This window comes from Ursus maritimus, unplaced genomic scaffold (genome assembly GCF_017311325.1).
Source record: "Ursus maritimus isolate PB19 unplaced genomic scaffold, ASM1731132v1 scaffold_5, whole genome shotgun sequence".
NCBI classification, from domain to species: domain Eukaryota; kingdom Metazoa; phylum Chordata; class Mammalia; order Carnivora; family Ursidae; genus Ursus; species Ursus maritimus.
The window spans coordinates 62,740,975-62,763,530 of record NW_024426663.1 but is presented as its reverse complement, the minus strand read 5'-3'; the positions used below and the strand labels follow the sequence as shown (position 1 = coordinate 62,763,530).

The 22,556-nt window shown below is 34.2% G+C and overlaps 1 protein-coding gene across 1 annotated transcript in view; it reads left to right on the top strand.

The window, feature by feature from the left end:
- Window positions 1-22,556, top strand: part of ADAMTS19 (ADAM metallopeptidase with thrombospondin type 1 motif 19) — a 222,990-nt gene that overhangs the window by 52,562 nt on the left and 147,872 nt on the right. The window contains exons 5-7 of the mRNA XM_040622512.1: window positions 100-183; window positions 858-1,015; window positions 15,663-15,706. Coding sequence (XP_040478446.1) covers window positions 100-183; window positions 858-1,015; window positions 15,663-15,706 — 286 coding nt within the window. The remainder of the gene's footprint in view (window positions 1-99; window positions 184-857; window positions 1,016-15,662; window positions 15,707-22,556) is intronic.

Below are 22,556 nucleotides of genomic sequence, written 5' to 3'. Positions count from 1 at the left end.
ATATAAACTAAATTGAGACTTCTCCCATGTCTGGGCTTTAAGAAAAATAAGTATGATTTTCAGTTTTATTTTAGGATTTTTATTTTTATTTGTTTTTAGGTTTTTAACCTTTTCCAACACAAGAGTCTTGGTGTGCAGGTCAATCTTCGTGTGATAAAGCTTATTCTGCTCCATGAAACTCCAGTAAGAAAGTCTTGAGTTTTTTGTTCAATTAAGTGGGTGAGAAGTTGTGTTCAGGTACTTTTAAGTAAAAATGAATGTGAGGAGTGTGCTTTTTATTGACTTCAAAATCCAGAAATATCCACAAAGTCACTTAAACTATACATGAAACTGGCCTTTAGATTTGGTTAATACCTCAGTTTTATTCTAAAAATGGAATGTTCTTAGTTTCCAAGGTTCCTGACAACAAACCTTAGCTTTCCAAGATGTAATTTTTAAAAGTGATTTTTAATGACAGTTTTATTTTCTTATTTAAACATGTGCTTTTGAAACCTTTTCTTATCTGTTATTAATTTTAAACAGAATATTCTGTTTAGTATGCTGCTTAACTAGAACTTTGGAAAACATTTGTTCTTAAATTATAGAAATAATTAAGTTATTTAAGTCTCGAAGTTCCGCATTCTTAATACACCTCTCTTCTTTTTCATATGGCATGGAACAGATTTTGTAGTTATTGTACCCTCACAAAGTTTCAAGATTTTTAGCTCAGGCTAAATTAATTCTGAATGTCTTCCAGGTTCTAATTAATGTTGTTCTGGTCAGCAGTCTGCTTTAGTAATTCATGATGTCTTCTCAGTTTTTAGTTTTTTGTATATCTGAGAATAATTTGCCTTAAAGTGAAATATCTTATTTTGCAGGCAGATCTATATATTGGGCACCATGGAGAGAAAATGCTAGAGAGTTTTTGTAAGTGGCAGCATGAAGAATTTGGCAAAAAGAATGATATACATTTAGAGATGTCAACAAGCTGGGGAGAGGACATGACTTCAGTGGATGCAGCTATACTTATAACAAGGTAAATTTTCCAGAGCCAATTAAATAACATTCCTAATTCAATGGCTGTGCTGTTAATCGGATTAATTTTTTCAGAGAATGCTTTTATTCCAGGTTTTGTGTTCCAAAAAACTTTTGGCATAATGGTTTTTGTCATTTCCCTCAATTTATAATAACTGATTTCTGAGCAGGCACATTTTGGATGGCATATTAACGAAACTTTTGGCTAGTTAATTAAAAAAAAAAAAACGTTTACCCTTAGGGTGCCTAGGTAGCTCAGTCGGTTAAGCATCTGCCTTTGGCTCAGGTCATGATCCCAGGGGCTCAGGTCATGGTCCCAGGGTCCTGGGATTTAGCCCCACATTAGGCTCCCTGCCCAGTGGGGGTCCTGCTTCTCCCTCCCCTCCCCTCCTGTGCTGTCACTCTCTCTGTTTCTCTCTCTCAAATAAATAATTAAAATTAAAAAAAAATTTACCCTCAATTTTCAATATGAAGAAATAGCCATTGAAGATGATAAGCAAATTTTGGTGGAACTTCAAAATGATGAACCTACACTGGGTTTTTTCAGTCATCACCATACGGATAAAGCACTCAATATGTCAAACTCAGCAATTGATAAACTTTCTGATACAATCTGAGAAAAAAGTTTCAATTAAATCTCTAGCTAATTAGTTTTTGGCTGCTTTGTGAATGTCTATACTACCAACACACATTTGTAATGCAGCATTAAGGGTAAATATAAAAAGGTGAAATAATGAGCAATAGTATACTCCATATGAGCACTCAATATTAGTAATCATAAATTTCTTGCTTAGAACTATTAAAAATTAAAAGTAATTCATTATTCTCTGGCAATTTAATTTTAGTATCAAAGGTATTGACATTTTACATCACAGAATACACAGTAACATCTAACCATGATTTTCTGTAATGGGTCTATTAAATTCATGATAGCTTCTTGTTGCTGAATTATGTAAAAGCTATTCTACTTATAAATAATTCATAAGGTGAAAAAATCTATTGTTAGAACACAATTGGACTTCCATTCCAGCTATGTAGGTGGACCTGCTATTGCTTTCAATTAGAGCATGAGCAGTGCAATATTGCGTCTCTGAAAGAAGGAACATTTATTAAGTGAACTCCACAGTCAACCCAGCTTTTTGCCTGGGGACAATTTTTTGGTACAGAAAACTGGAATCTAGGTGAAGAACAGTGGTCCTGTTGAAGGTATCAAAGATTAGGATCCTATGCAGAGAATGGTACCAAGAAGATCATTTGTGAATACTTTGCAAGGCTGGTCTGAATATATATATATAGATGGAAACTTTCCAAAAGCATCAGAGTGCTACAGTTGCTGAGGTTAGATTTTTAAAAGAATCTAGGAATTGAGTAGATTCAGGCCACAAGAGTGTAGCAAGCTTATTAATACTTTGTCATCAGTCCTCATATTTAGCTGAGAAAACAGAAAGGCTGAGCCTTCATAGTGGGGACCTTGATCCAGAGAAATGTCTACTCTGACCTACCCTAGCAGAGCCTGAAACCAAGCCCCTATAAGATATTTAGGGAAGATAGAGTTTGGAGGTTGAGTTCCACCAGTTTACCAAAGCTTGGGAATTATCTTGAGCTTTACACAGTTCCTCCCTACAAAGGAATAAACTCAAACCTTGGTAAGTTTTCAGAGTGACCTGCCAGTAATTGAACTGCCTTCTAAAACAAGAGTTAGCACTCTTCAGAGGAAGATAACAGAATCCTGAATCTCCATAACATTATAATCTACAATGTCTCAAACATAATAAAAATTAGCTAAGCAAAGAAACATGAAAATGCGACCCATGGTCAAGGAAAAGTAGTCAATAGAAACTGACCCTGAGATAGTTCAGACGTTGCATTTACTGATCAACATATTGTAATTGGAGTCTCAACAGAAGGAAATGAGAAAGGGTAAGAAAAATTATTTGAGGATGTAATGGCAAAATTGTTTCCCAAATTGATGAAAAAACCCCCACAACCCTTATAGACCTAGGTGTATCTTAGTTAAATGACTGAAAACCAAAGATACAGAAAATAAGTTTTAAATTGGCCAGAGAAAGAGATACGTTACACAGGGGGAACAGTGTTAAGATCGATGAGTGACTTCCTATCAGAAAAAAAATGAGTCCAAAAGATAATAAAAACGGTGTCTCTAATGTATGGAGTGGAGTGCCACCCTGTCAACAAAAATTCTCAATGAACTTTTTTAAAGATTTATTTATTCGAGAGAGACAGAGAGAGAGTGGACGGGAGAGGGACAAGTAGAGAGAGAACCTCAGATAGATTCCCTGCTGAGCATAGAGCTCGATGCAGGGCTCAATCTCAGGACTCTGAGATCATGACCTGAGCTGAAATCAAGAGCCAGTTGCTTAACTGACTGAGCCACCCAGGCACCCCCTCAATGAATTCTTAAACATGCTTTCTTAATCTATGAAAAGGTATCTACACACATACACACAAAAAAAATCTACAGCTAACATCACACATGACGGTGAAAACTAAATGTTTTCCCATTAGGACTGGAAGCAAGGCAAGGATGTCCACTCTTATACTTCTATCCAGTTTTATACTGAAGATCAGAGCCAGTATAGTAAGGGGGGTAAAAGAAAAGGAAAGGTATAAATATTGGGAAGAAAAAATAAAAAGTGTTTCTCTTCATAGGTGATATGCCTCGGTACAAAGAAAATTTTAGGAAATAGAGCAGCAGAATTGCCAGAAGTTATAACTGGATTTTTGAAGGTCACAGAATATAAAGTCAATTTATAAAAATAATTGTATTTATATATAGTAGAAATGAACAGTTGGAAAACTTTATGGTAACCTCCAAAACCATAAAACATATAAGAATAATATAACAAAAAATGTGTGAAATCACTAAAGTGATACCTACATAGCACTGCTGAGAGAAATTAAAGATCTAAATAAAGGTTTTTATTTATTGGAAGACTAAATATTATCAAGATGTCCATCTTCCCCACATTGACAAGAGTCACTATATTCTCAATGAAAGTTTGTGCCAGCTTTTTTTGGTAGAAATTGGCAAGCTGATTCCAACATGTATTTGGAAAAAGAAAGGATATAAAAGAGTGAAAACAATTTTGTAAAAGAAGATTGAACTGGGTGGGCTTACATTATCTGATTTCAAAACTTATAAAGATTTGGTAATCAAAACAATGGGTTTTTGGCAGAAAGTTGGTAAAAATGAATGAAGTGGAATAAAGAATCTGGAAATATACCCATACATGTATGGTTAGTTGACTCTCAAAAAACCCACCACTATAATTGAGTCATGGGAAGATAGTCTATTAATGAAATGGCTCTACAACATCTGGCTACCCGTGTGAAAAAAAAAATGAATTTCAACCCTGCTTTACGCCTTGTGTGATGTTAATTCATAACAGAGCATAGAAAGTGACATGAAAGCTACAGCTGTCAAACTCTTAGTTAAAAAAAAAAAAGAAAAACAGAGAAAATCTACATGACCAAGGGAGGATAATAATTTCTTGGATAGGATATAAGAAGAGCACCAATAAAAAAATCTTAAAAATAATCATTTTGGCTTCTTCAAAATTTAAACCCTCTTATGTCCAAAAGACATTGGTATGAAAATGAAAAGACAAACCCTGGATTAGAGAAAATGGTGGCAAATACCTCTGTCCAGCAAAGCATTTGTATTGAAATGTATATTTGTATGTATGTGAATACACACATATAATATATAAATACACAGAACTTTATTTATTTTTTAAAGATTTTATTTATTTATTTAACACAGATAGAGACAGCCAGCGAGAGAGGGAACACAAGCAGGGGGAGTGGGAGAGGAAGAAGCAGGCTCATAGCGGAGGAGCCTGATGTGGGGCTCGATCCCATAACGCCAGGATCACGCCCTGAGCCAAAGGCAGACGCTTAACCGCTGTGCCACCCAGGTGCCCCAAATACACAGAACTTTAAAACTCAGTAAGTAAGATGATCAAATAGAAATGACCTGTGTTTGTCCAAATACTAGCTGGTGACCTTGAACTGATTAAATGACTTCTCTGAGTCTCATCATTATCAACAAAATGAGGATAGTAGTACCAGGTCAAGAATATAAGACATCTTGTATAATACTTACCAAACAGCAAATGTTCAATAATTTTACTCCAAACAAATAATTGTGTAAGATCCTGTGGTATGCAGGTACTCACTTCATGTGAAAGACCTACTATCAGAAAGACTATTTGTTGTATTATTATAAATGTTTTTATATTTATAGTTTTGTCAGCCCATAGTTACAATTCACTTTCCTTTTTTATAAAATTATAATTTTGTAATGTTGTGTGTTAACTACACTCAAAAAAATTTAGAAAGAATTATAATTTCATCCCACATTATCTTAAAACATTTAAGAATCATCTGTTACTGCTGTAGGTATGCTCTAGAACATTTTATTTTGTCTTATCTTACATTGCTAGGGAAAGCTAGTGACAAGGGAGGTAAGAATGGTTAGTTAAGAGTGTGGCTTTTAAAACCTTTAGAACATGAAAAAAAAATAGCAGACTTAACGGATTCTTTTTTCAGGACTTTGAAGAGAGAAATGGTATTAGAAATGAGAAATGAAATTAACGTCACAGTATTGGTGGGGCAAGACTTGCATGTAAAGAGTATGATCCTAATATATATATTTTACATGTATTTAGTTAAATACAGTGTGTTTAGTTATATGAATACATAGGAAATAAAACTGGAGAAATAGACTTTAAAATCTTAACTAGGAGTATCCCCAGCTAGTGATGGGACGCCTGGGTGGCCCAGTCGGTTAAGCATCTGCCTTTGGCTCAGGTCATGATCCCAGAGTCCTGGGATCAAGTCCCATATCAGGCTCTGTGCTTAGCGCACAGCCTGCTTCTCTCTCTTCCTCTGCTGCTCCCCCTGCTTGTGCTCTCTCTCTCTGTCAAATAAATAAATAAATAATCTCTTTAAAAAATGGACTAATTCTTGTAGTTCTCAAATTTCTATAAGAAATTGCATTTTAATGAGAAAAAATATGAATTAGTAATCAAATTATGAGTATCATCCTCTTTAGTCTCAGAAGCATTATTTTGAACACCTAACAACCATGAGAAGGAAGACAGATCTCATCAGGTGACAAGTATATAAAACCCATTTGTGGTTAGTGCATTTTGACATGGTTATTTCTAAGATATCTTTTAGTTATGGATAGAAAATCAAAGTTTCATTGTCCAAACAGGATTTCTGTTCAAAACCCAATGCAAAAACCTTTTTGGGGGTAAAGTTTGCTATGGTTTTGTTGTCATTTCATGTTTTATGGGGAAAAAAAATCTTCGTACAGCTCTTCAATCCTTTAGTAGAAATCTTGACTTCAATTTTTTGTACTCTGATAGCCAGGACTTAGAATAGGACCTAATAGATTGCTTTTGATTTTTGGATCACAATAAGAATAAATAGAAATAAAATAGAAAATAGAAAAATTTTTGGTTGAAAATAGGAAAAAAACTGTCTAAGTATAGATACATTAAATATTGATAGTTACTGACTAGTAATTCTCCCTTTACTTCCCCCCCGGGAATCGGGCTTATTTGAAGGATCCCTGTTTCTCCATATCACTCCATATCAGTACCATAATAATGAAAATCAGCCCACCAGAGGGAATGCGTTATGTCTATTCTAAGTGGCTTAGCACCATTTGATCAGTAAAGTCTAAATGAAAGGTTTGAGCAATTGAGGTAGAAGAATCCTTTTTCAGTTAGTGTAAACATAAAGGTGATAAGATCTTTAGCTTTGTAAGGAAGTTGTGAAAGATAACATAAAAATTTAAATCTTCATGGATTCCATGGTCTCATTCACATGTGACAAGCTAACCTCAGGTTTCTAGTATATTCTTATCTTAGATAATTATTAAGTGTTGTATCTTATGTGAGCATATTAGTAGGAAGGAATTTTAGATAGCTGTTAGTTTTGGTTTCAAGTAAAATAAATAATGTTTTCATAAATCCAAAGCTATCTTCTGTACTATATTTATTAAATTGTTCTGTGTGATACAATGAAGTAAATATTTTAAAGCTGACCCAGTGCTTATGGGCTCATAGTAACAAACACAAAAAACATGTCCTCCCAGCTGTCAACTCTATGATTTCTTAGTGTAATTATCACGTTTCTCCTTGAAATCGTGGAGAAGACATAAGTTTCTCTTGAAAATGCTGTTAAATTTAGAGTTTAATTTTGTTAATGATAGTTTTGCTTCTCATATTTACTGAAATGTTTTCGGTTTATGTGCAGTCCTTCTGAAAGTTAGTTTTAAACTAATGCCATTGGCAAGTAAGATAGAAAATTTAATAAGCTATCCAAATGGTAGAAATATATTAATTTGATACAACCCATAGAATAATTTCTGAATGAATCATTTATAGGTATATCCCAGGGCACTATAAAACTGCACAGTGAGACTTATTCCCAGATGCATCTTCATTCTTGGATATTAAAGGCTACATTTCATTTTTTTTCAATATAAATCAGAACACGAACAGAATTTATTGGCCTTCCCAGTTGCCAGATTCTAACAGTATCATTTCCATAAACTCATTATGAAACTCTGTGATGCAGTCTTCAGGCACACTGAGCCAACTTGAGCCAAGGATGAGAGAATTTCAGTCTGCCTGATCACAGGTCTAGGCAGCAACCGAATCACTATACTCCATCCCTGCCCCCCCGCCCCCCGCAAATGTTATTAGGAAGCTAAGAATACGTTATTTGGGCCATCTTGAAAGAGGCTGACAATGGAAGAATTGAAGATTAAGAATTATAATCTGATTGGAGTTTTTTAAATGTTGCTCACAGTTTATTCTTGAGTAGTACTGAGGGGTACTTCTAGTGCTTTTGGAGAAAAGACCTTCCATCTTTTTTGCTGTTGTTGAAATAATTTGCTTTATTCCTTTGTTTGCTGAGTATAAATTGGCTGTGCAACAGACTTTAAGTACCCTTGAAAATAAGCAGTGCATTTGTCATAGTTTTATCATGTTGTTTAGTTACAGATGAAGTCCCTTGTTTCACATTATGTAAATCAAATAGTTATGTTGCAGCCTCATGCATTATGATATGATGCATGTTTAGAAAAAGAAAAAAAAAATCCCTTTCCGTCTACATCTGAATATACTTTGCACTCCGGGATTCTTGGCCCTACAGTGAAGATTTTGATTTTTATGTGATTCTTTAATTTTCTGCATTACCATATTATTCAGTATCATCTGTTGTGGGCGTTTCTCTCTCCATTTGTTTGCTGGCAAAGGGAATTGCAAAATAGAACTATTCATTATTTAATACAATTCCCCAGGCCTCTAACTCACTGATTGTGGGGCCCTTATCACATTTCAAAAATGACTGTGTGTCACCCTCTTCTTTGTCTTGAGAGTAGAAGGCTTTCTCACTTATCTTTTTATTCTTTCCTTGTATCCACCACTTGGCATATAAGAGGCACTTAATGAATCCAATCACATCCACTTGTGTGGGTTGTACACTACACCACAGGATAGGGAACTTTTTACATTGCTGTGTATGTAAAGGTATCCCCAGAATTAAGCAGTGCACAACATATATAACCAGGCATGGTATCCCTGTGATAAATTTGATTTTTGTATCTTCTGATATAGAAAACATCTAAATATATCTGGCCATTTACTTGTAACAAAAAAGTCAGCGAACCTTTCCCATTCTTCTTTATCAGTAATTATACTCGGGTTCTGAATATGTTCACCCCCACAGGGATATATTTTCCTACATCAGTCATTGTTGGTTTTGAGCCACGGGGACCAACTTTGCCCAAGTTGACCACCAAGAGAGGTGTTTCTCTGGAATTTTTTGATAGTTGAGAAAATTCTATGTAGTACTTAGAATCAGGAAGAATTGAGAAACTAGACATCAAGAAAGACAGTGAGAACAGAAACACTAGAAATGTTAACCACTACGTTTGGATGATTCGGGGCCATTCATATTTTCCTACTGTATTATTCACTTTAGATGCTCTGAAAAAAGTGGGTTTGGGTCAGGGTAGGGTGGGGAGGCAAATTCTGTGATTAGAAGCTGGTGAAATATTATATATTTGAAGGTGGTTGTTCAGTGGAAAGATGCTGGCGCTTAAGGGATAGTTAGGGTCTTCCTCAGTGGCTGTCAAACAATCACTTGGATTTTAAAACTTTCAATTATAATCCCGGGAACAAGTGTTCCAATGAATGTTTTGTTCAGATGTATAAAGTTTTCGTTTTGTGTCTTGAGTATTTGAAAAGGATGCTGTTCACTAGTTTAACTGAGAAGTTTGGGGTATGGTATTTTAGGTGATTAATGGGAAAGTTTCAGTGTGTCTTCCCTCATTTATTTAGAGTTGTCTTTCTAATTTGGGCATGTATTTTCTGAAAGATTTTTTTTTTTCTGAAAGACACTCAATGCTGATGGACATTCCGTTTAGTTCGTGAAAATTCTTTTTCTTTGCTATTTACTTTTTAATCACTAACAAAAATTAATGTAGTTTAAAGCATCTATTCAGTTGGAACAGTAGATTTTTAAGGCATATGCAAGTAATATTGATAAGATTATATCTTCTATATACAAAAGAAAAGATGTTTTGTACAGTGAAGATGAACGTATCAAGCGATAACAGCCAACTTTCAAGTATCCAGAATGGATTAACTATTTTTTTCAGTTTTATCAGAACAAAAAATAATAGCTTACTTGAGAAAAAACATTTAAAAATTTAAATTAGTGGAAACATGCTGTGCTGTTTCTGTTGTTTGGAAATACACAGTTAACAGGAGATAGCACATTGTAACGCTGCATTGTGTGCATTGCATTTTGGGTATGACCAACTCCCTTGCAGTCAGATGAGAGGTCTCTCTAGACCAAAGATATCTCTGATATGCAATATAAAAGCAGAGGCAGAAGTAGGCATGACTGCTAAAACAAACCAAAGCCAAATATTTCAGGGTGGTGTTAAGTGAGAAAAGGAAGAAGAAAGCATAACCTGCAAGAGGGTCTCAGTTTCTGCCTTCCCTGAATCCCAGTGAAATATCAGAGAAGTGTTCTTAGCTGAGAGACCCACAGGAATAATAAAAGTTCAGATAATTCTTCGTGAAGAAATTCATGTGATAAACCACCAAACTTGTATTATTTTTGTTTTTTATAACTGCAGAATGGTAAACATATTCCTGAATACTGAGTATGTTTTAAGTGTATTAAGTTTATATTAAGTTCATTTTGTGCCTTGTGTTGAAAATATATTATTTAAGGTTATGTTTCATCTTCTTTTTTGAACTCTACCCTTCTCTCCTTAACTCTAGTAATCAAGGATCGATTCTATATCTATTTTCTAGAAATCATGTCTGTCAGATATTTGCCAGAAGGAATAGTAAAAAGTTATAATGATTAATTGTTGATATTAAGTTACATCATTCTGTCATCCATTCATATCCATGGCTGCCCACTCAAACTTTTTCTTTCTGCTCCAACCTTGTGGAAAGGAAATGGCAATATTGTAGGGATCACTATTTTTTACAATAATTCATAATTAACAATGCTTACTTGTGGGAAGATATCTTTGAAAAAAAAAGGTAAATACTAGTTGAAGTCAATGTAACCATCTCACTGAGGCAGTTACACAGTCCTTTTAACAGTTTGGTAAAAGGAGCTGCATAATATGAAGTGTCATAATAGAATAAGGCCTATAATGGTTTGATTCTATGTACATTAAGATCTAATGTTAACAATAGATATGTATTTCTCTATACTTAATTACTATATGGTATGTTACAAATTGTACCCACTTCCTTTAATTATGTGATAACCTGACTGACTAGATAATCATAAAGTGTTCCCATTAGAGACATCTTAGAATTGTAGAAAAAATATAATAAAAATCCTTTTATGTGCACAGATGAGTAAAGGGAAGGGGAAGGGAAGGAGAAAGGGAAAGGGAAAGGGAAGAAGGAAGGAAGGAAGGAAGGAAGGAAGGAAGGAGGGAGGGAGGGAGGGAGGGAAGGAAGGAAGGAAGAAAGGAGTGCAGAGCTTCTGAGGTAAAGTGGTAGCTGCCCTGAGAGGAGTTTGAGTGCAGAGCTTCTGAGGTAAAGTGGTAGCTGCCCTGAGAGGAGTTTGTTGTACTTAAAAATCTGGGCTCTTGGCTTTAACATGTAAAGAAAAAACTTGGAGGCTTTGCAAAGTGAGGAAGTGGTGCTGAAATGATTGCATATAGCCAGAACCCTTAGATAACTATACCCTTGATAAAAGTGGGATCTGGTAGAAGCTCAGCAAACAAGCACAGGTTGTCAACAAGAAGCGTTCTGTTTCAGCCATGACCCTAAGTTAGGAAAAAAACAGCTCGTCTGGGTATTTGTTACCACAAATATGATTTGAACATTGAAACACTTGTTGAAAGCCTAGGCAAAACTACTCTGAAGGGGCCCTCTCTTGATTTACACCACACAAGACAACTGCAAATAAAATACAACTAAATGAGTTCACAAGAGAATTTCAAAACACAAAATGACAGCATCTTCCATTGTAAGAGCCAGGAGTTCCAGTAAAGAATGATTTAAAAAGCTGGGATTATTAAAAAAAGAAAAGAAAAGAAAAAAGAAAAGAAAAGAAAAAAAAAAAGGAAGCTCATTTACATGATTGAACAATCACACCAAAAAAAAAAAAAAAAGAAATATAAGAATAAGATATTTTTGGGGAAAAAAGTTAATTTGAAAATTGAAAATAAAACTCTTATAAAAGGAATGCATTTATACTTAAAATCTCAATTTCTGAGTTGAAGAGTAGATTAGATGCAGCTGAAGAGAGCACTAGTGGATTGGATCAGAGATCTGAGGAATCCGGCCAGAAGGCTGCATAGAGTGGTTAAGAGATAGAATTACAAGAGTGCTTTAGAGTTACAGACATCAGAATAAGAAGATCAAAAATACACCTAAAGGAGTTCTCGCACAATAGAGTATGAGAAGAATAGGCTAAATAGATAATGGTAAGAATTTGTATGTGTTCATCGGTTCTTCAAATTAGATAAAATACCAAGTACCAAAGAAGATAAATAAAAACAAAATCAGTACCTAGACACATCTGTGTGGGACTGCAGAACCTCAAAGACAAAAAGAAATCTTAAAATTAACCAAAAGCCATGTTATATGTCATTTATTTCTCAATGAAAAATTAACCAGAAACCAAATTCATATATACACATATATGCATCTACACATATATGCATATATATATATATACACACACACACACACACACAAGTTGGTGATCAACTTGCGCTTCTTTCATATATATATATATACCAATTTGTGTGTATATATATTTATATATATATATACACACACACACACACACACACACACACACTGACTTCTGTATTTATGAATGCTAGAAAGAAATGAAATAATATTTGTCATGTGCTGAGGGCAGTAAAGTTAACCTAAAATTCTATACTTGGCTACTGTTCCATTATGAATAAATACATGGGCAACAAACTCTGGAACAGGTTTTTATTCATAGATCCTCCCTGAAGAAGATCCTGAAGGATGTACTTAAAGAATAACAAGCTCTCTCGAAAGTATGGATCCAAGATATTACTGAGAAAGTATATTGCTAAACACATGGGCAAACCTAATAATGGTTTAGAAAATCTCAATTGAGATTTGAAAAATTGAGATAGAATTATAATGTCAAGTAAAAATAACATGAAAAATTGAAGGGAGGGGTTGGATTAAAAACATTTGATGTCCTTTCTGCAGGAGGAGCCTGAAGATAATTTTTAACTTTAGGCATTTCAAATGAACATTGCAGGCAGAGTAATGTCCCTGTTCTAATCCATAGACCCTGTGACTGTGTTATCTTACATGGGCAAAAGGGTCTTTGTGGATGTGATTATGTTTCAGATTTTGAGATTGGGATTATCTAGGGGGGGCCTAGTGTAATCACAGGTGATAGGAAAAGAGGGAGGCAAGAGAGTCAGAGGAGGAGATGTGATGATGGAAGCAGGGACTGAGCCAGTGATACCATTGTCAGCTTTGAGGATGGAAGGGGACTGTGAGTCAAGAAATACAGGCAACATCTAGAAGCCGGGAAAGGCAAGGAAATGGATTCTCACCTAGAGCTTCTGGAAGGAATCCAATACTGCTGATACCTTGGTTTTAGTCCTGTGGACTCCAGATTTCTGATTTTGAAACTGTAAGATAATACATTTATGTTAAATCACTGTATTTATGGAATTTATTACAGCAGCAATAGGAAACTTATATAATGTAATTTAAATGTGGAAGTCACCATAAATTAAACACAATCTAACCTTACTTTTCAAGCAGTGGCCAAAAAAAAAAAAAAGAAAAAAAAGGAAAATAAAACTAGATAGGAAGGAAGAGAAAAACAAAGAAGAAAAGAACAAAAGTATAACCTGGGAAATGGAATTCACAAATTATACAGAAACCCAAATATATCCACAATGAAATATTAAATTCATGTCTGTATTTTATAAATAAGTTTTATAATTTTAACCATACGCTATTTATAAGAGACTTAGAGAAAATGAAAGCTGAAAGTAGAACAAAGAAAAAAAAGATATACCAAGCAAATCTCAATGTATTACTGATATATTAGTATTTGTTAATATCAGACATAATACACTTTAACACAGAAAACATTAGGGTACATAGGGTTTCTATATAACAGTAAAAACTATTTCAAAATAAATTATAAAAATTCAGAGATATAACTTAGTGTCAACATAAAGGAAAAATTAGCAGAATCAGAAGGCAACAACAAGTATATAACCACAATGAAATTTTAACACCTCTTTTTCAGTTAACAGATTTAAAAATAAATTCAGAATTTCTCATTCTCTAAGCAATTTTATATCAGAGTTGGTTATATAGCTAGATCTGATGAACATTTATAGCTTTGCTCCAAACAATTTGAGAATATGCATTTTTTCAATTTTAATTCCAAGATAGTTAACATACAGTGTTACATTAGTTTCAGGTGTACAATATAGGGATTCAGCATTTCTATACCTAACTCACTGTTCATCAGCATACATGTACTCTTAAATCCCCTTCACCTTTTTCACCCATCCCCCCCACCTAGTGCCCTCTGGCATCCACCAGGTCTCTATATTTAAGAGTTGGGTTTTTTATTTCTTTGCATTTTAAATATGCATGGAACATATACAAAACTATGCACAGATATTAAATCACAGAGGCTGCTGATGAGCCGAGCAAAATGTGAATTGAAAACTAACCATTGTAATCATCAAAGTAGATGTCATTGGTGAAATTGATAGTGTTGCAGTTAATTTTCATCGTTTTTCGTTTAGAAATGGCATTCAGATGCCTATAACAGAGAGAGGAATAAACAACAAAAAAATTTTTTTTAATTTCTCCCTCACATACACAAAGACTAATTATTGTATTGTTTCTAATAGTAAAAATTTTGTAGGATCTAAACATCTTTGCTCATCACTAGGAAATTGCTTAAATTATAGTACAAAAATAACAGCAAGAACAGCAAAAGACAACAAAAACATCAACAACTAGTTTTGGAGAGCTTACTAGGTGCCTGGCATTGCTTTAAAGTGTTCTGTGTATTAATTTATTCAACACATTCACTAAACTCACATTAAAGGTTCTATATGTGGGGGTCCCTGAGTGGCTCAGTCAGTTAAGTATCTGACTTTGGCTCACGTGATGATCTCAGGGTCCTGGGATCGAGCCCCATGTTTGGCTCCCTGCTCAGCTTGGAGTCTGTCTGCTTGTCCCTCTCCCTCTGCCCTTCCCCCTGCCTGTGCTTTCTCTTAACTAAATAAATGTATGTATGTATGTTTTATATGTGTTAAATCACCTAACTTGCACTATAAGCCTACATGGTAGATAGGTGTCATTATTACCCCCTCTTTTTTGTAGAGATGACAGAGGCACAAAGCGGTTAAGTAAATTGCCTAAGGTCACATAGCTAGTAAAATTCAAAAGGTAGATAAAATTAGTGCTTTCATAGAGTTTGCCTCTGAAGCTCATAACTTCTTAGGGAATGCTCTTCAAGGTACAATATTAAAAAAGCAAATTGTAGAATATTCTTCATGGTTAGATCCTCCCTGGGTAAAAATACTAATTTCCTCATGCTCTTTTTAAAATGATGACTATCAGTCTTTTAAAAATTTTGCCAATGTTATGATATAAAATATTTTGCTGTTTTAAACTGTATTTTTTACATTTGAATCTTCTATCTGGAAATTATTTTTGTGCCTGTGAAGCAGAGATCTTACATTATTTGTCAAATAGCCATGTCCCAATACCAGATACTATTTTTTGTAATAAAAAAATGAAATCCTGTAAAATTCAAAACAAGATAGGATTTTATTTTTGAAATATTTTGGATGAAATAGGGCAACATGCTTCAGGAGTGTATCAGGAAAAATGTGTCATTAAAAATTTAATAATTCTCACATTTTCTCAGCATTAAAACTTGATCTTATTTTCAGTTCTATTAAATTCTTGGAGGTAATGTATATGGTTCAGTTGTTCATGTAACTATCAACATGAGACACAATCTCTCTTGACTGTGGAAAAGTTTATTTTTACTTCCATTTTCTGTTTCCTTTCTAGGAAAGATTTCTGTGTTCACAAAGATGAACCATGTGATACTGTTGGTAAGTGCACCTAGAATTTTCTACTCTTTTGAGGAGTTCTGGACACCTTTAACACATCATTTGTTTAAGTATAGGAAATTCTTTGAGAGCGCTGGTTTTAATGGAATGTTTTTAGAATGTCGGAGGTATGTATTTCCAACCTATGTGTTTAATCATTGGTCAACGCTTCAGTTATTAATGAAACAGCCTAAAGACATAAATACACTATATACTGGAGAAAAATTTTAAACAATGCTTTAATATCAGGAGGTCTTTTTTCTTATCATCACAGAGATGTACACATGGGTTCAGCAAAATTCTATTATAATTGCTAAGACAAGGAAAAATGTATTAATGTCAATATGATTGACCTTTTTCAGGCTAATGAGTTTTATTCTTTTTGAGTTATGTATGTTTGAAGTTCTTTGCAGACTGTGTCAAAGAAACTCCATCTCATTTCCCCAGTGAATGCGGATTTTCTGTACATAAAGTAATAAATTTTCTGTATTTTGTCCTGGATATCTAAAATTCCTAAAATATGGAATAAGCCAGTGGAATCCATGAAACTACAGCTCTTAATTTTGAGACAATGGCTACATACATGCTAACATAAATGATGTATCTATATAATTTACTTATCCATATATATAACCATATATTAATTATATTACTATATACATATATTAGTTTTAAGTCATGTAGCTGTATATAATAAGGCATTATTGGTAAGGTATAGTTAAGAGTCATGGTCTGGTTTTGACATATCATGTGGGGTCTATTGCTGTAGGGTAGGATGTATTTTAACTTAACCATCTTTGATGTGTCTTATGTTCTTTGTAAGATGAACAACCTAAAAAGGGCAAAAGCAGAATAAAGGGGTACAGGTATTTAAACAAAAATCACTTCTAACATGTTCCATCATCTTCTCATCAACTTTGCATGCTAAAAATCTGAGATAGTAAGTGGAAAATAGTTATAATAGTGTTAAGCAGTTAATGATGGAATCAGAGGAATGTTTGATTCACGAGGGGCTGTGCATAAGAAGATCTGGACACCCAAGGAAAAGCTGACTTGATTTAGGGATGATCTTTCTACCATTAACTCACCTGCTTCCTGAGGTTTTTTTTTTTTTTTTTCCTCTTCTTGTCTGAATATCTAGAAATTAAATCTTGATATATAGTTTTAATCAACCTAACCACAGAAGCTTTGAATTATGGATGAAGCCTGTATCAAGACAATTACCTTTTCCTCCACTTAAACAACTGTATTGCCTCCAAAGCCTTCTTTCACATATGCAAGCCATTTCTTGCCTCACTCCAGTACCTGAGAGAAATCAGCAGCTGGGGCAGTATCTCCCCTGATCCTGCATGCTAGTCACCTCTTTCCAGCGTGGGCGCATAGCCTCAGGAGGCAAGTGCTAACATGAGGCAAACCAATTTCCTTTTGATTATGACTGTGTTGCACAGCTTGCTAAATCTGCTATTTGAAAATAGCATACATATTCATGATATATATTATCTATGAAACGTATTTTCTGGTTTAAAGCACATTTGAATAATGAAATACCTTGATGTGTTTGGACAATCAGAGTTTGTCAGGAAAGCGGTATAATCAGTCCTTCTCTCTATTCAACCTGTCCATTAAGAGCTTGGTAGAAACTGGTTTTAAATATTGTAACATAGGATTTGGAAAGTCCAGTGCCCTTCTTGAGATCTCTCCTTATTTCTGCGTGCTTAGATTCTTGGAGTCTCCTTGACGGCATTGTCAAATCACTGCATCCTACATCCAGGGACCCAGGCTAGCCTCTGGGCTTCCAAATGTGTGAGCAAATAAATATCTCTATTATTTAAACCAATTTAAAGCTTTTATTTCTGTAACTTGCAGCATAAGACATAGATTTTCCCTGTTACTCATATAGTCATTTATAAGAGGCAATATTAATAATTTCTGCTGTTATTAAGAGGAAGCAGGTAAACTCCTCAATGAATTTTTCCCAAAATTAAATAAACCTATGTGGCTTGCAAGTCATGTCAACAGCTCCCAATCTCTAGTATCACAAAACAAAAGAAATGGTTTCTTTCATCTATGAACAGTGAAAGAAATGTAATCAATTCTTCAAAATCTTTCCAAGAAAATACCAAGTGCTGAGGATTTTACAGATGATTTTTACTAAAATTGCAAAGAACAGACCATTCCAATATTATATATGCTATTTTAAAGAATAGAAAAAGGTGAATTAAAACCACATAAATTTCTTACCAAATCCTAAAGAGGATAGTGTAAGAAAGAAAAACAATAAGGTTTTCTCACTCAGGAAAGAAATGAAAGAATTCTAAACCAAATATTAGCAGATATCATCTCACAAGGTTTTTTTAAACAACCAAGTAGGGTTATTTTATTTGAGATTTATTCTAAAAATACAGCGGTAGTTTAACATTAGAAAATCTTAAAATGTAACTATGTAATACAATTAAAGATAAAAACCATATGATCATCACAATGGATAAAAAAAAGTTCTTCATACAACTCAAAACACGTTCATGGTAAAGACTCTTGGCAAAAGAGAACAAAGTAGAAACTTTATTAACTCAAAGATATTTACACAAAATGCATAAATACCTTTTGAAAAACAGTGAAGCATTAAAAGCATTCCTTTCAAAATCAGGAACAAAGAGAGGATTTTATTATCACTGTTTCTATTCAACAGTGCATTTGAAATTTTAGGCCTTAAAATGAAGTGGATGTTATGATTGTCTCCATTTAAAAAAAACCAAGAGAATATGGAATTAAAATATTAAAATTAACAGGAGAGTGAGATGGTTAGATATCCAAGCAATAGTCAGTAACTACTTGCATTTTATATACCAGCATTTGGCAGTGAAACATTTAATTCAAAAATTCTATTAAATATATGGAAAAAATAAAATTCTTTGGACTACATCTAATAACAAAATTCATTGACATATGGAGGAAATTATTGAGCTGTTTTATAATTCAATCAAGAAGGCATAACTCAATGAAGATATAAACTATACTTACAGTCTGAAAGACTAAAGGTGAACCAAATGGCCATTTCCCTCAAATTGACCTAGTGATAGAATGTATTTCCATAAAAATTCTAAAGGGAGTTTTGGAGGAAAATTGACAGGCTTATTCTAAATGTTATGGCAGAGCTTAGACCTAAGAGTTGCCAAGACACTAGTGAAGGAAGAATATGGAAGGGGAATCCACTCTATCACATATCAACTACGGTATGTGATAAATAGGACAAGGCCATTGCACGTGTTTGTGAAATTGACAAAGCAGAACGCTGTGAGAGCAGAACACATGATGTTAAGATGTTTATTTACAAGGAGACAAGTTAAAATGAATCACATAGTTCAAATTTATAAAAAATTAGAAGAGAAAATGTAGAAAATTAATTTTATACTTTTGAGGTAGAGACAAATTTTTTAAATGATACAGAAATGCTAATTATAAAGGAAATGCTTGATAAATTCAACTATATTTACATTTGAAATTTCTGTGTATCAAAAGATATCATACTAACACCGGGGGAAATTAGGCTTCTCTGAGGTAGAAGATAACTCTATTTCATGGATTTTATGGTGCCTTTATTATCATTGATTTTAAGACTTACCATTATATAATGTACCACTGAAGAGGAAAAAAAAAATTCAGTAAATTCTTAATTGTAAGATATCATCAATTTGAAGGCAAATCACAATGTGAAATAATGGGAATCTTGGAATTAGTCATGTATTTGCAGCATACATCACCAATAATTATTAGAACCCAGAATATAAAAAACAACATCTATAAATCAGTGAATAAGAAACAAACAAGAAATAGGTATACCAAATAGAACCAAAGACTCTAATAGCCATTTTTAGAACAGAATACATCAAGGGTAAATTAAAAGAGAAAGAAAGAAAGAAAGAGAGAGTGGGAGGGAGGAGGAAGGGAAGGGAAGACGGGAAGGAAGGAAGGAAGGAAGGAAGGAAGGAAGGAAGGAAGGAAGGAAGGAAGGAAAAGGGATGACAACCCCATTAGTAGTAAGAAAGATATACGTTCAGATTAAAAGGAGATTTCTGCCAATGAGAGTGATTTTTTAAGAAGTCTGATATTACCAAGTGCACTTTTTAAAATCAGAACAAAAGTCTCCCATTCTTTCTAGAAATCCTAATAAATTCTCATTTCAACTTCTTGTTCTGATTTCCATGTATCTCTTCTGTCTTCATACCCATTTTGTCTTTCTGAGCTGTGTTCCAGGTAAATTTTTCATGTGTTTCTCAGTTATACCAATTGTCTATTTTCTTCATACATTTCTTTTTTTAAAAGAAAGATTTATTTATTTTAGAGATAGAGCACACAGGGGAGGAGGGCAGAAGGAGGGGGAGAGGGAGAGAATCTCAACTAGACTTCCCACTGAGCGTGGAGTCCAGCATGGACTTGAACTCATGACCCTAAGAGCATTACCAGAGCCAAAACCAAGAGTTGGACACTCAACTTACTGAGCCAGCCAGGCGCCCCTCTTCATATATTTCTTAATAATTTCATATGTTCGGCTTTCAAGGATTTTTTTTTTATTTCAATAGCTCTTTCATTTCTAAACACCCCATTTGGTTTTTTCTTTCTCTGCTATGGCATTTTGATAATAATATGCTGAGCCCTCCTTACGTGTTCAGTCTCTTCTTTTAGGTCTAAATCATTAGAAGTATACTTTTGAAACTTCACTTAATGAACAATTCTGTTATTGACGTTCTTGTGGTTCTAGTCCTATTTGCTCATTTTGTTGAATCTTGTTTTTCGTGACTCGTCACTCAGTCATATAATTTTGTATTTGAGTTCTTATTACTTAATTTCTTTTATCTGTGGGAATCCGTATGGCCTGAAAAAGAGGTACCTTTCTCAAAATATAATTTTTATTCACAGGGGCATCTGTGAAAAAAAATTATTAACATATACCCTAGGAGTATTTAAGTTAATTTCTGGGGTTAGAATTCCTTGGACCATTCAGGTAATGTAAATTAGATATGCCAACTATGAATATTCTCAGGGGAGGCCTTTTTTAAAAACAGAGTCTAGGTCAAAGTAGACAAGATTTTATGCCACTACTTTTTGCCAGGGAGCAGTTGTTTTCCTAAACTACTCTTTCATTATGTTGAGGGAAAGGAAAATGGTATCCCCTCCTTCTCACTTTATATAGGGATAACTTTATGTAGACGTTTCAGTTCCGAGGTCTTACCTTGAGCAGTCTCTTTTAGTCTCAGTGTCATGACTTAAGCTGAACACCTTTGGATTTGAGTTTGGCTAACGCCCAGAGACAGCTAGCACATTAGTGCCATTTCCTTTCTTTTCTTTAGACCTGCAGGAGCATTTCCCTTATTTATACACTCACCCTTGAATTTAGGGGATTTTTGTTATTTTTAATTCAGCATTTATATGTATAGGTTGCAAACAGAATTGTCTTGCTGCTAGAAATGGAAGTCCTTTTAAATGCTTTAAAACTTTTAAAAGCATTGTCATATAGTTATTTTTTACATACAGTAGCTTCGTTTGGCCACACCATTAATTCACTTTGTCAACATTCACATTTGCTGTGAATGTCTTAGACATTTGGAGAGTTGGTGTTAATAGTTATGATGACTCCCACAAGTTTAAAAAAATTTTTAGAAGCTTCTTTGTAGGTACTTAAATTGTGTGAAGACTATAAACCAGTTATTCTCAAACTTTTTGTTCTTAGCATTGTTTTATGCTGCTGAGAATTTGTGAAGATCCCAAAGGGCTTTTTTTATGTCACTACTATTTGTCAGTTGTCACCACGTTAGAAATTAAAGCTGAGAAATTCTCAAAAATATTTTAAGTCATTTAAAATGACTAGTAATAAACTCATCAAAGGTTAGCATAAAGAACATACTCTTTATAAAAATTCACTACATTATTCAAAACAAAAAGTGCTGAGAAGACATGGCTTTTATAGTTTTGTAAGCGTCTTTATATCGGGCTTGTCGAAGACAGCAGGGATCTTCTATGTGCTTTTGCATGTAAGGTGTTGCTATTGTTATTTTGATTGAAGTGTTTGAGGAAAAGAATGACCTCACAAAGACAGGCAGTTTGAAAATGGATGAATACTTGGCTTTTTAGCATCATTCATTGGTCAATTGGAAAATATTATTTCACTGAGTTGGACAGATCTTCTAAATGTTGACACATTTCACCATGCAATATATATTAAAAAATCGTATTTGTCTATATCACCCTCAATCTCATCAACAAAAGTTTTTAAGTGTTGGAAAGCTGCCAAGCTCGTATTGGCAGATGAAATGTTTCCGATATTTGGGGCGCCTGTCTGGCTGAGTCGGTAGAGCATGTGACTCTTAATCTCGGGGCTTGTGGGATTAAGCCCCACGTTAGGCATAGAGATTATTTTTTTAAAAAGTTTGGGGCACCTGGGTGGCTCAGTCAGTTAAGTGTCTGCCTTCGGCTCAGGTCACGATCCCAGGGTGCTGGGATCGAGCCCCAGGTCTGGCTCCCTGGTCAGCGGGGAGTCTGCCTCTCCCTCTGCCCCTTCCGCCTGCTCATATGCTCTCTTTCTCTCTCTTTCAAATAAATAAATAAAACCTGCATAAAAAATTTTTTTTAAAAAGTTAAAAAAAAGTTTTCCAGTATTCTAATTTCCCTTGAAAGTTTGAATTTTTGTCACTGGCATATATATATATATATGGATAAATACACACACACTGTCAGTTATATGTGTTACCTATTACATATATAACAATAGGTAATATACTCACTATGTATATCTACACGTACCACCTGTTCATTCCTTAGAGTGACAGGTTGCATTCTGTTCATTTTGGGGTGAATG